Source organism: Pseudoliparis swirei, chromosome 15 (assembly GCF_029220125.1).
Source record: "Pseudoliparis swirei isolate HS2019 ecotype Mariana Trench chromosome 15, NWPU_hadal_v1, whole genome shotgun sequence".
NCBI classification, from domain to species: domain Eukaryota; kingdom Metazoa; phylum Chordata; class Actinopteri; order Perciformes; family Liparidae; genus Pseudoliparis; species Pseudoliparis swirei.
The window spans coordinates 22,515,292-22,529,609 of record NC_079402.1 but is presented as its reverse complement, the minus strand read 5'-3'; the positions used below and the strand labels follow the sequence as shown (position 1 = coordinate 22,529,609).

Sequence of the window (14,318 nt, the reverse complement as noted above, 5' to 3'; positions counted from 1 at the left end):
TAATAAAGACATTTCAGACCCTTTAGATTTAGTGAGGAAATGAGACTTTGTCCAGTTTGAATATCAAATTAAAGCTGCAAGCAGCGTCGAACGGGTCCTCGCTTTCCCGCGCCGGTCGGGGGAGCCGGCGCCGAGGAGCCGGCGCCGAGGACCCGTGCGCGCCGGTCGGACTCGACTCGGGCCGTGACTTGTAATGAGCGCGACAGGTTTGGGGCGGATTCGACAAAGTCCAGTTCAGCCACTAGGTGGCGCTTTAACTACGTGAACATATTCATGCATCATGTGTCCCTACGTGAAGTATAGACCACGTCATGGAAAAGAGAGGAGAGAGAGGAGAGAGAGAGAAGAGAGAGAGAGGAGAGAGAAGAGAGAGAGAGGAGAGAGAAAAAGAGAGAGAGGAGAGAGAAAAAAAGAGAGAGAGAGTTCTTATTCCATTCTAAATAACGGGCTTGTCTAGGATTTGCGTGGCCAGACTGAAAAAAAATCATAATGCCTCTGGTATTGTTCAGTGGGCCGGGCCAAATGTGGAGGCGGGCCTTAGTTTGAGGACCACTGCTCTTGGCTGTCTATCAATATAGCTCATTTTGAAAATGACGTAAGAGGGCAATACGGATCCGTATCAGACCAGCGAGGAGGGCAGTAGAGAGGGAGAGAGAGGAGAGAGAGAAGAGAGAGGAGACAGAGAGAAGAGAGAGACAGAGAGGAGAGAAGAGAGAGAGAGAGAAAAAGAGAGAGAGAGTTCTTATTCCATTCTAAATAACGGGCTAGTCAAACAAATTTGGGGCGGACTGAAGGAAGTCCAGTTGAGCCACTAGGTGGCGCTTTAACTACGTGAACATATTCATGCGTCGTGTGTCCCTACGTGAAGTATAGATCACCTCATGTAAATTCAATGTAAAAAAATAAATGAAAAAATGCTGCCTTGTCTTGGAATCGAACACACATCTCCAGGTCTCCAAACCTACACTTAACATGGTGAGCTATGAGCCAGCTGGTTTACAGGCAGCCGTAGGAGCTCACATTATTTTGGGCAGGAAAATTTGGTTATTTTACTTTTCAATAGGTGATCAATAGGTGTTCCTGGAAGAAATGTGCTTGTTTCTTCATGTGAATGTGTTCAGGCCTTGACTGGCATCACACATGATTTTTTGGGGAAGTATTGGATGAGATTAAGCAATAGTTTTTAACATAAAGAAATCACAGAAAGTAAAAAATTATTGGCAGTAAAAAAACGTAAATTTTCTACCGACGAAAAGTCCGTTTTTTTTCACAGTGTTCATTATTCAAGTCTTGAGATTCTATAAAACTGATTTTTAGCCGATTCTGTTGGCGTTTTGTGGGAGAAATAATCGATGGGGAAAAAGTGGAAAAGGGCCAAATCAAGCAAAAAACGCCAAAAAACGCCAAAAACGGCCAACTTTGGTGAATTATTGTAGCGCCCCCTACGGTTCAAATTGCACGAAATTTGCTGTGAATGTTTCAGGCTCCCTTCTGCACATATCCTGACAGTCTGTTATTTTTTTCTCCCAATAGTGTTGAAGTTATGAGCATTACAAAACAGGACACGCCCCTAAAATGTTCGTTCGGCCATAGATGCTTAGCACAATAATATATTTGGAAAGGGATGATAGATCTTAGATGATATAGCTTCCATGATCATTATCTCCAATAGGTTTGGTTTGAATTGGACCCCGTATGTCGGAGCAAACGCCACTGAAGTGTTTTTCACCAAAAAAAATATGGCGGAATATTTAAGTAGGCGGAGCTTAGGGTCCTGAGAGGTTTTTTTGTAGAGCAGGTCCAAGTGGACTTGGGAAAAATAAAAGCTAGTCATTTGAACATACTGGGTGAGGGGCGTCGCCGGTCAAATTTACAGGTGGCGCTAGAGAGCAATTTTTGAAAGCCGAATTTCGACGTCGGTGTCATCCGGCTATTTTCACCAAGCCTGACAAGCTTGCCAAATTTGGTGAGTTTTGGGATATGATACATACCCCCAATATGCGCCCAATGTTCAAAAATAAAAATCCAGAAGAAGAATAATAAGAACTCTAACAATTTCAATAGGGTCCTCTCGGTCAGACTTCGTCTGTCGCTCGGACCCTAATTATACGATGACACTGTTTCTAAATTAAAAAAACTTAAGGAGAAGTTGTTTATTTCAATATCATCTTCGTTCAGAATGGACGTGAGGTGCAGTTCCGCCGTCAGCCTGCGGTGGCGCTGCCCAGCTGAGCCCCGCTGACGGCAACACGGAAGTTGATGCGCGAGACGATTTTCTTTTTCCTTTTTTTACTCCATTGATTTGAAAACATGGCGTCGGAAGCAGAGGCGGGCAGCGCCGCTACGACGGAACCGGAAGCCGCAGACGGGTACGTGTGCGGGTCGCCAGACGCCTCTCACGGCTACGGACACGTCGGTTCTGGTTCTGACCGCGTAGGACCAACAATAACGACATTTAAGCTCCTTTTATTCAGTCGGAAACGCGGTTAGAAAACGGGCTCGCTGACGTCAGCGCGGCTCGCGCGCGCCGCTGCAGCTCAGCTGCTCTTTGTGAGGAGGAAACGTCTCCAACGTCTCCAACGTCTCCACGTCTCCAACGTCTCCACGTCTCTGAGCTCCACACCGACTCTAAATGCTTCACGTGCATTAGTCCGTCTCTCAATAACCTGCCGTCAGTTACTGGCGGTGCGCGCCAGACTGCGTGGGAAAAACGAGCCCGATGTATTCAGTAGGATTCAGATCATGGACCAGGAGCTCATGCACCTTCTGCTGCACCTTCTGCTGCACGTCCTGCACTCAGTCAACATGCACACGTTTTACTGCATCATGTTTAATAATACTTCATAATGTTTAATACTTCATCATGTGTAATAATACTTCATAATGTTTAATAATACTTCATAATCTATAATACTTCATAATGTTTAATAATACTTCATAATGTTTAATAATACTTCATAATGTTCAATAATACTTCATAATGTATAATAACACTTAATGTTTAATAATACTTCAGAATGTTTAATAACACTTAATGTTTAATAACACTTAATGTTTAATAATACTTCATAATGTTTAATAATACTTCATCGTGTTTAATAATACTTCATAATGTTTAATAATACTTCATAATGTATAATACTTCATAATGTTTAATAACACTTAATGTGTAATAATACTTCATAATGTGTAATAATACTTCATAATGTATAATAATACTTCATAATGTGTAATAATACTTCATAATGTAAAATAATACTTCATGTATAATAATACTTCATAATGTTTAATAATACTTCATAATGTTTAATAACACTTAATGTTTAATAATAGTTAATGTTTAATAATACTTCATAATGTTTAATAATACTTCATCGTGTTTAATAATACTTCATAATGTTTAATAATACTTCATAATGTGTAATAATACTTCATAATGTTTAATATTACTTCATAATGTGTAATAATACTTCATAATGTAAAATAATACTTCATAATGTTTAATAATACTTCATAATGTTTAATAATACTTCATAATGTTTAATAATGTATAATAATACTTCATAATGTTTAATACTACTTCATAATGTTTAATAATACTTCATCATGTATAATAATACTTCATCATGTTTCATAATACTTAATAGTTAATAATACTTAATAATGTATACTAATACTTCAAAATAAATAAATAAATATAATGTATATGTACTTTTTATGTACCTTTTGTGCATCCAGTAAACATGTAAACTCTCTTCTGATCGTCAGCGACGCTGCATTCAGGGACGCTCCGGCCAGCATGGACACGGAGTCCTCCAGCGGCAAAGAGGGCCCGGTAAAGACCTGGAGACCTGGAGACGCGTTCACTGTCCTGTGTTCTCCCGGCTCTACGCTCTGCTCTCTGCTCTCTCCTCCAGGAGGCGGCGGGCGACGGCTCGGAGGCGGCGGACGCTCTGACGGGCTCCGGGGACGAGGACAGCGGGCGGCAGCTGGGCGAGGTGGAGCTGCAGTGCGCCCTGTGCATGAAGTGGTTCACCGCAGACACGTTCGCCATCGACACCGCGTACGTACGCGCTCGCCACGCCTCGGCTGCTGTTCAATCAGATATCATCTAGTCTAGTTCTTATTATTCTATTCTATTTTGTTATATTGTGCATTTTTATTATTCTATTTTTTATATATAATTCATTTTTATTATTATTCTATTTTTTGTATATATTGTGCATTTCTATTATTCTATTTATATATTGATTATTCTTATTATTTTTATATATTACGTATTTTTATTCTATTCTATTTATATATTGATTATTTTTATTCTATTCTATTTATATATTTGGCACTTTTATTATTCTGTTTTGTGTATATTTGCATCTTATGTTATTCTATGTTTTCCTCTCATATTATATATATATATATTTAATATAATACATAACCTCCTCTGCAGGACGTGCCTTCTCATGTTACTATATGTTTCCTTTATAATATTATAATATGTAATATAACCTCCTTTGCAGGACGTGTTTTCTCATGTTACTATATGTTTCCTTTTTATATTATAATATGTAATATAACCTCTCCTCTGCAGGACGTGCCTTCCTTTCATGACCAACTACGTGTTTCACTGCAACGTCTGCCACCACAGCGGCAACACCTACTTCCTGCGGAAACAAGCCAGTAGGTGTCCTCCAGCATGCTGGGTGCTGAGCTCTTAATAACTCTATTAACACGCTGCTTGTTTGTTTGTTTATTTGTTTACAGACCTGAAGGAGATGTGTCTCACGGCGCTGGCCAACCTGACGTGGAGGTCCAGGACTCAAGACGAGCACCCGAAGACCATGTTCTCCAAGGACAAGGTGAGGAAGAGCGCTTATTACAGTTATTAGTAAATAATATAATGAGGCTCCTTATGATTTTAAATGATCATTAATACCTGTATATTATCCTTTTGGATGTTCTCCTCATGCTCGGCTCGTTATATATTATTATATATTATTATCCTTCACATGTTGTGTCAATTATTTGCTTAGTGTCTGTTTTTTTCCATATTTATCTATTATTGCTCTATGTTTATTGTTTTTATATTATTTTAAAACGAATTTTCTGTCTTATTCTATGTTTGTTTTTATAGTATTTATGTATTAATATTTTCTTTGTTTTATTTTATGTTAATTTTTTTTTTTTTTTTTGTAATAATTTCTGTTTTATACTTTGTTTGTTATTTTTTTATTTTAATAATATTTTGTTCGTTTTATTCTATCTTTATTGTTTTTATTTATTTAAAAAATATATTTGAAGTGTTTTTATATGATTTTAGTAATAATTTATTTGTTTTATTGTATTTATCACACATCAAAATACATTATTTAAATTGTCCTCTTGCTCCTTGAGTGTAATTACACAACTATTAACTAAACGTATAAAGATTTGATCACTTCCTGTAATATTTGCATATTTCCCATGACCCCTTGCAGGACATCATCCCGTTCATTGATAAATACTGGGAGTGCATGACGACCCGCCAGAGGCCCGGGAAGCTCACCTGGCCCAACAACATCGTGAAAACCATGGTAACCACAAAGTATTCTAATATTACAACAAATACTTTAACTTATACTTAAAGTACTCAAAATATAATGCTTAATTTGTTCATAATAATAATAATAATCTGAGGGTGAAATACATTTATATTTGAAGGATCTGTCGGAGAATATATATATATATTATATAATATATATTATATTTATATAGTACGAAAGCAGCACTTTAATTGCTGTTTTTCAGAGATTTTCATCTAAAACATTCTGCATGAAAAATAAATACATTTTAAATTGAATCTCCCATAAAATCATCTTTAAAACCGACCGTTGGATTTAATCTATAACGATGCAGCGTAATTAAATTGTTAAATGTATTTTTATTATTAATTAGGATAGAAGTTCAAAGTGGCTACAAAGCTGTTGGTTTGAGTGCGTCGTCATGGTTACAGTGATAATCTGTCTCCCTCCAGAGTAAAGAGAGAGACGTGTTCCTGGTGAAGGAGCACCCCGACCCCGGCAGCAAGGACCCAGAGGAGGAGTACCCCAAGTTCGGCCTGTTGGACCAGGTAGGAGGAGGAGGAGGAGGAGGCGGCAGATGAGGAAGGGGGAGGAGAGAGGAGGAGGAGGAGGAGGATGAGGATAAGGTGAGAGGATGGAAGAAGGAGGAAGAAGGAGGAGGAAGGAGAGGGAGGAGGAAGATGAGGAAGGGGGGGAAGGAAAGGAGAAGGGAGAAGTAGAGAGGAGGAGGGGGAAGGGAGGAGGAGAGAGGAGGGAAAAAGGAGGAGGAAGGGAGAGGGAGGAGGAAGAAAGGAAGTAGGGGTAGGAAGATGAGGAAGTGGAAGGAGGGAGGAGGAGGAAGGGAGGAGAAGAAATGATGAGAAGGAGAGAGGGAGGAGGTGAGGAAGGAGGAGGTGTTTGCTGGGGGCTGAAGTGTGACTCCTTGTTCCTCCTCCAGGACTTGGGGAACATCGGCCCGTCGTACGACTCTCAGAAACAGAGCTCAGCAGCGCCCCCTGCTGGCGGCCCCAACGGTGAGAACACCGCAGGCTGCCTCAGGCGCCGCACGGCATCATGGGAGATGTGGGCGTCAGGGTCATGTGACTCGTCAACAGATTGATTTAAACAACTAAAAACAACTTTAATAATTCAAATAATCTTATTTTTTTCTCCTAAATTCACAAAATAATTCTACAGAAATATTCTGGGTTTTTTTCTTGTGAATTTACAAATTTAATCTCAGAAAATATTAATAAATGTTTTTTCCAGCGACTGAAATCCTTCACAAAAATATAATATATATATAAATAAATAGAGTTAAATATACTGAGACTTTTTAAAATCGGCGTACCTGGTTGACCTGGTGACCCGGCGTACCTGGTGACCCGGGCGTACCTGGTGACCTGGTGACCCGGGCGTACCTGGTGACCCAGGCGTACCTGGTGACCTGGTGACCCGGGCGTACCTGGTGACCTGGTGACCCGGGCGTACCTGGTGACCCGGGCGTACCTGGTGACCCGAGCGTACCTGGTGACCTGGTGACCCGGGCGTACCTGGTTGACCTGGTTGACCCGGGCGTACCTGGTGACCTGGTGACCCGGGCGTACCTGGTTGACCTGGGTGACCCGGGCGTACCTGGTTGACCTGGTTGACCCGGGCGTACCTGGTGACCTGGTGACCCGGGCGTACCTGGTTGACCTGGGTGACCCGGGCGTACCTGGTGACCTGGAGTCAGACTGTGACCGTGGCCTTGTGATTGTTCTCCAGGTGGATCTTCCTTCTCAGGTGAATATTCGTGTTTTGCTTCTGCAGCTGATCTGTTTCTGTCTCTTCGGTCCTGAGGCGACTTCCTCTGGTCCGGTTGTAGCCCCGCCCCCTGTCTGGCCCCGCCCCCTGTCTGCGCCCTGCTTGTGATTGGTGCCCCCTGATCCCCCGACCCCCCCCCTTCCTGTTTCTGGCTTGCTGCTGAAGTCTGAACCTCAAACATTCGTGAGACAAAGAAACTTTTCAGATTTTTTTTTTTTTTTACTATTTAAGAAAAAATCTACATGAAAATAACTAATTTTGATTCATTATTATTATTATTAATAATAATACTCCTCAATAATAACTTAAATCCATTGAATTAAACGTTATTAATAATATATATATAGAGCAACCTTTAGTTCAATATCCAAATAAAATTATTTAAATATAAGAAAACAGACTTAGATAATCTTTATTAAACTTCATTCAACTTTATTAATCTTTATTAAACTTTATTATACTTTATTAATCTTCAGCTTCTAAAAATGGGACATTTTGATTATTGTTGTTCTGTTTGTGGAACAAACAACTTCTTCTCCTCCTTCTTCTCCTCCTTCTTCTTTTGTTTAATCAGTTTATTTATTTTTTATTCGAGAATCTAAAAGTTAAAGTTTCTAAACGATGTTCAATGTTCAGGATGAAGAACTAATTCTGCTGCTTGTGCTGTTCTCCCTGTGTGTGTGTGTGTGTGTTCATGTGGGTCCGTGTGTGTGTTCATGTGGGTCCGTGTGTGTGTGTTCATGTGGGTACGTGTGTGTTTGTGTTCATGTGGGTACGTGTGTGTTTGTGTTCATGTGTGTGTGTGTTCATGTGGGTCCGTGTGTGTGTGTGTTCATGTGGGTCCGTGTGTGTGTGTGTGTTCATGTGGGTACGTGTGTGTTTGTGTTCATGTGTGTGTGTGTTCATGTGGGTCCGTGTGTGTGTGTGTGTTCATGTGGGTCCGTGTGTGTGTTCATGTGGGTATGTGTGTGTGTGTTCATGTGGATACGTGTGTGTGTGTGTGTGTGTTCATGTGGGTACGTGTGTGTGTGTGTGTTCATGTGGGTATGTGTGTGTGTGTTCATGTGGGTATGTGTGTGTGTGTTCATGTGGGTACGTGTGTGTGTGTGTGTTCATGTGGGTCCGTGTGTGTGTGTTCATGTGGGTACGTGTGTGTGTGTTCATGTGGGTCTGTGTGTGTGTGTGTTTGTGTTCATGTGGTTCCGTGTGTGTGTGTGTTCATGTGGGTCCGTGTGTGTGTGTGTTCATGTGTGTGTGTGTGTTCATGTGGGTCTGTGTATGTGTGTGTTTGTGTTCATGTGGTTCCGTGTGTGTGTGTGTTCATGTATGTGGGTCCGTGTGTGTTTGTGTTCATGTGTGTGTTTGTGTTCATGTGTGTGTGTGTGTGTTCATGTGGGTCCGTGTGTGTGTGTTCATGTGGGTACGTGTGTGTGTGTTCATGTGGGTCCGTGTGTGTGTGTGTGTTCATGTGGGTATGTGTGTGTGTGTTCATGTGGATACGTGTGTGTGTGTGTGTGTGTTCATGTGGGTACGTGTGTGTGTGTGTGTGTGTGTTCATGGGTACGTGTGTGTGTGTTCATGTGGGTATGTGTGTGTGTGTTCATGTGGGTATGTGTGTGTGTGTTCATGTGGGTATGTGTGTGTGTTCATGTGGATACGTGTGTGTGTGTGTTCATGTGGTACCGTGTGTGTGTGTGTGTGTGTTCATGTGGGTACGTGTGTGTGTGTTCATGTAGGTTCCGTGTGTGTGTGTTCATGTGGTCGTGTGTGTGTGTGTGTGTGTGTTCATATGTGTGTGTGTGTGTGTGTGTGTGTTCATGTGGTCCGTGTGTGTGTGTTCATGTAATAGGTCCGTGTGTGTGTGTTCATGTGGGTCCGTGTGTGTGTGTGTTCATGTGGTTCCGTGTGTGTGTGTGTTCATGTGGGTCCGTGTGTGTGTGTGTTCATGTGGGTCCGTGTGTGTGTGTGTGTTCATGTGGGTCCGTGTGTGTGTGTTCATGTGGGTACGTGTGTGTGTGTTCATGTGGGTCTGTGTATGTGTGTGTGTTCATGTGGGTCCGTGTGTGTTTGTGTTCATGTGGATACGTGTGTGTGTGTGTGTGTGTTCATGTGGGTACGTGTGTGTGTGTTCATGTGGGTCCGTGTGTGTGTGTTCATGTGTGTGTTCATGTGGGTCCGTGTGTGTGTGTTCATGTGGTGTGTGTTCATGTGGTTCCGTGTGTGTGTGTGTTCATGTGGGTCCGTGTGTGTGTGTGTTCATGTGGGTCCGTGTGTGTTTGTGTTCATGTGTGTGTGTGTGTTCATGTGGGTCTGTGTGTGTGTGTTCATGTATGTGGGTCCGTGTGTGTTTGTGTTCGTGTGTGTGTGTGTGTGTGTTTGTGTTCATGTGTGTGTGTTCGTGTGTGTGTGTGTGTGTGTGTTCGTGTGTGTAATCTTCTTGTGTTGTCTTAAAGGTGCTTTGGCCCCCGGACCTGGTAAAGGACGAGGGGCCAAACGTAAACAACAACAACAACAAGAAGCTGCATCAGGAACCTCGAAGAGAACCAGAAGGTAACACACACACAAATGAACACACAGACACGCACGCATATACACATACACACACAGACACAGATATACACACACACACACACACAAACAGATACACACATATACACAGATACACATATACACACGCACTCACATGAACACACACAGATACGCAAAGATACACAATACTCACATTGTTTCTTTGTATTAAATAAACCCTCCTCCCCCCCTCCTCCCCCCCCCAGCGACCCCCTGTTCTCGGCCCAGCGGCTGCCCCCCCACGGTTACCCCCTGGAGCATCCGTTCAACAAGGACGGGTACCGCTACATCCTGGCGGAGCCGGACCCCCACGCGCCCGACCCGGACAAGCTGGAGCTGGACTGCTGGGCCGGCAAGCCGATCCCCGGAGACCTGTACCGGGCCTGCCTCTACGAGAGGGTGCTGCTGGCGCTGCACGACCGAGGTAGGAAGGGGCGGAGCCTAGGGGGCGGAGCCTAGGAGTCAGAGCCTAAGACGCCTTTAGAAATGACTCAACATGAGTTTATGTCTCTAGTTTCAAATCTTCTATACAGCGTGATGTCATCGTTTAGGACGCTTTAGGGGCGGGGCTACAGGGCGATTGACGGGTCGACGCCCCATCGAGACGTTGATTCTGGTCTCTGAACTCCTGCAGCGCCGCAGCTGAAGATCTCCGACGACCGGCTGACCGTGACGGGCGAGAAGGGCTACTCCATGGTGAGGGCCTCCCACGGCATCCGGAGGGGCTCCTGGTTCTTCGAGGTCACCGTGGAGGAGATGCCGCCGGACACGGCCGCCCGGCTCGGCTGGTCCCAGCCCCTCGGTCAGTTTACATCCGTGAGGGCTTCTATACAACCAGAGGGCCTGGTGGTCAGGAGAGAGAATGCAGCTTTAACACATGAAGCATAGACTTCTATACAACCAGAGGAGTCGCCCCCTGGTGGTCAGGAGAGAGAATGCAGCTTTAACATATGAAGCATAGACTTCTATACAACCAGAGGAGTCGCCCCCTGGTAGTCAGGAGAGATGATGCAGCTTTAACACATGAAGCATAGACTTCTATACAACCAGAGGAGTCGCCCCCTGGTGGTCAGGAGAGATGATGCAGCTTTAACACATGAAGCATAGACTTCTATACAACCAGAGGAGTCACCCCCTGGTGGTCAGGAGAGGGAATGCAGCTTTAACACATGAAGCATAGACTTCTATACAACCAGAGGAGTCGCCCCCTGGTAGTCAGGAGAGATGATGCAGCTTTAACACATGAAGCGTAGACTTCTATACAACCAGAGGAGTCGCCCCCTGGTGGTCAGGAGAGAGAATGCAGCTTTAACACATGAAGCATAGACTTCTATACAACCAGAGGAGTCGCCCCCTGGTAGTCAGGAGAGATGATGCAGCTTTAACACATGAAGCATAGACTTCTATACAACCAGGGCGTCTACGTCATATTCTCGGAGCTTCATGGAGACTCTCCTCTCAGGTAACCTTCAGGCTCCCCTGGGCTACGATAAGTTCAGCTACTCGTGGCGCAGCAAGAAGGGGACCCGGTTCCACCAGTCCATCGGGAGGCACTACTCCTCCGGCTTCGGCCCGGGAGACACGCTGGGCTTCTTCATCGAGCTGCCGGACGGCACGGAGACGGCCAGAGCGCTGCCCGACACGTACAAGGACAAGGTGGGACAACAGTGATGTTGTTGTTAGTGAAGTGTAAACATGAGCTCAGAGCTTTAGGAAGTTAATCAGAATTCATCTTTTATTTTCATGTGAAAACATCTGGATGTATTCTAGTTCATCACCAACACTACATTTTACTAGATTACACCTGAACGCATCATGAGAACATTATCATTCACCTTTAGTCCTTATGTTCACTGAGCAGAGCCTGATGATGTCGTCGTGATGATGTTGTGATGATGTCGTCGTGATGATGATGTGATGATGTCGTTGTGATGTTGTGATGATGTAGTCATGATGACGTCATGATGATGTCGTCGTGATGATGTCGTGTTGATGTTGTGATGATGTTGTGATGATGTCGTCATGATGATGTTGTGATGATGTCGTCATGATGATGTTGTGATGATGTTGTCATGATGTCGTGTTGATGTTGTGGTGATGTCGTCATGATGATGTTGTGATGATGTCGTCATGATGATGTTGTGATGATGTCGTCAAGATGATGTTGATGTGATGATGTCGTCATGATGATGTTGTGATGATGTTGTCATGATGTCGTGTTGATGTTGTGATGATGTAGTCGTGATGCCGTCATGATGATGTCGTTGTGATTATGTTGTGATGATGTCATGATGTTGTTGTGGTGATGTCGTCATGATGATGTTGTGATGATGTCGTCGTGATTTTGTTGTGATGATGTTAATGTTGTTGTCGTGATGATGTCGTGGTCACATGACCCTGTTTTATGTTTCAGGCGCTCATCAAGTTTAAGAGCTACCTGTACTTTGAGGAGAAGGACTACGTGGACAAGGCGGAGAAGAGCCTGAAGTCCATGAGCTCCAGTCAGGTGAGGAACCTTCAGGGTCTAGAGGATCCTCTTGGTGGTCTAGAGGATCCTCTTCAGGGTCTAGAGGATCCCCTTCAGGGTCTAGAGGATCCTCTTGGTGGTCTAGAGGATCCCCTTCAGGGTCTAGAGGATCCTCTTGGTGGTCTAGAGGATCCTCTTCAGGGTCTAGAGGATCCCCTTCAGGGTCTAGAGGATCCTCTTGGTGGTCTAGAGGATCCCCTTCAGGGTCTAGAGGATCCTCTTGGTGGTCTATAGGATCCTCTTCAGGGTCAAGAGGATCCTCTTCAGGGTCTGGAGGATCCTCTTGGTGGTCTAGAGGATCCCCTTCAGGGTCTAGAGGATCCTCTTGGTGGTCTAGAGGATCCCCTTCAGGGTCTAGAGGATCCTCTTGGTGGTCTAGAGGATCCTGTTCAGGGTCTAGAGGATCCTCTTGGTGGTCTAGAGGATCCTGTTCAGGGTCTAGAGGATCCTCTTCAGGGTCTAGAGGATCCTCTTGGTGGTCTATAGGATCCTCTTCAGGGTCTAGAGGATCCCCTTCAGGGTCTAGAGGATCCTCTTGGTGGTCTATAGGATCCTCTTCAGGGTCTAGAGTATCCTCTTCAGGGTCTAGAGGATCCTCTTGGTGGTCTAGAGGATCCTCTTCAGGGTCAAGAGGATCCTCTTCAGGGTCTAGAGGATCCTGTTCAGGGTCTAGAGGATCCTCTCTATTTGCTGCTGTTAACTGTTCTTTGTTTTTCTCTCAGATGATCTTCTTTAAGAACGGCGTGAGTCAGGGCGTGGCCTACGAGAACCTGTTTGAGGGGATGTACTTTCCCGCCATCTCCCTCTACAAGAGCTGCACGGTCGGTGCTTTTCCCTGCTCTCTTGTGGTTCTGGTTGTTGTTGTTTATTATTTGGTGCTAAACTTCATTGTCTTTCTTCAGGTTTCAGTCAACTTTGGGCCACATTTCAGACACCCCCCAAAAGACCTCAAGTACCAGCCGGTGAGGAATCACAGCTTTATATTCAAATAAATCACCTGTTTGAATTTGGATTGTATTTGCTATATATATATATTTTATTTTGTAGTGGGAGTTCTAGTTTTATTTTTTATTTAGTTTTATGTCAAATGTGAGTCAAATAAATAATTCAGATTCTCATTATAGACGAGGTGCACTGACGTGTCATTTGTCTAATGCATCTTGTTGTTGTTGTTGTTGTTGTTGTTGTTTCCTCAGATGAGTGAGATGGGCTCCGGGGCTGTGATCGAACACACGCTGGCGGACATGCTGTTCCACGTGGAGACGGACGTGGACGGACGCCACAGCCCCCCGTGGGAAGGATGAACACGCCCCCCTCCCCTTAGCCCCGCCCCCTCAGACATTGCCCCACCTCCAGCCGGTAACGTAAACAAAGCCAGCTCGCTGCAGCCGACCCAGGGCCCGAAGCTCGCAAACACGGCGCCGCTCGGTTCATGTGTTCACGCCCCCTCCCGCGAGCACGTCGCCACGGTAACCGTGGCACTCCCGGTCTTTAGTGCGTTCGTCTTTGACAATTTCTTGTTATAGTTTTATAACGTTTGTCGGTTATTTCCTGTTTTATAAATAAATAATGAAACAATAAAAATACGTGGAACAAGTTCTTTAAATCTAGAATGAAGAATATTTTAATGATTTAATCTCACTTCTATAAATCAGAATATATATATTTGTGTGTGTATATATATATATGAATATATATATGAATTTATATATATAGATGTGTGTATATATATATACATATTATTCTATGAATATATATATGAATTTATATATATATAGGTGTGTGTATATATATATATATTCTATGAATATATATATACAATATGAATAAATATATATGTATAAACTAATATATATATACGATATGAATAAATATATATG

General features: G+C 43.6%; 1 protein-coding gene across 2 annotated transcripts; it reads left to right on the top strand.

Annotated features, from left to right (window-relative positions):
• Nucleotides 1–2,285: 2,285 nt before the first annotated feature.
• On the top strand, nucleotides 2,286–14,051 carry ash2l (ash2 like, histone lysine methyltransferase complex subunit). Of its 2 annotated transcripts, XM_056432331.1 has the most exons (17): nucleotides 2,286–2,369; nucleotides 3,769–3,835; nucleotides 3,918–4,063; nucleotides 4,589–4,677; nucleotides 4,762–4,856; nucleotides 5,475–5,570; nucleotides 6,011–6,106; nucleotides 6,496–6,571; nucleotides 7,305–7,322; nucleotides 9,797–9,893; nucleotides 10,118–10,335; nucleotides 10,546–10,713; nucleotides 11,374–11,567; nucleotides 12,325–12,417; nucleotides 13,161–13,259; nucleotides 13,341–13,400; nucleotides 13,635–14,051. In XM_056432331.1, the coding sequence occupies exons 1-17, from the start codon at nucleotides 2,311–2,313 to the stop codon at nucleotides 13,740–13,742; spliced, it is 1,779 nt and encodes a 592-aa protein (XP_056288306.1). In that variant the 5' UTR covers nucleotides 2,286–2,310; the 3' UTR covers nucleotides 13,743–14,051. The 2 variants fall into 2 exon arrangements, with proteins under 2 accessions (XP_056288306.1, XP_056288307.1); XM_056432332.1 differs by lacking the exon at nucleotides 7,305–7,322.
• The last annotated feature ends 267 nt before the right edge of the window (nucleotides 14,052–14,318 follow it).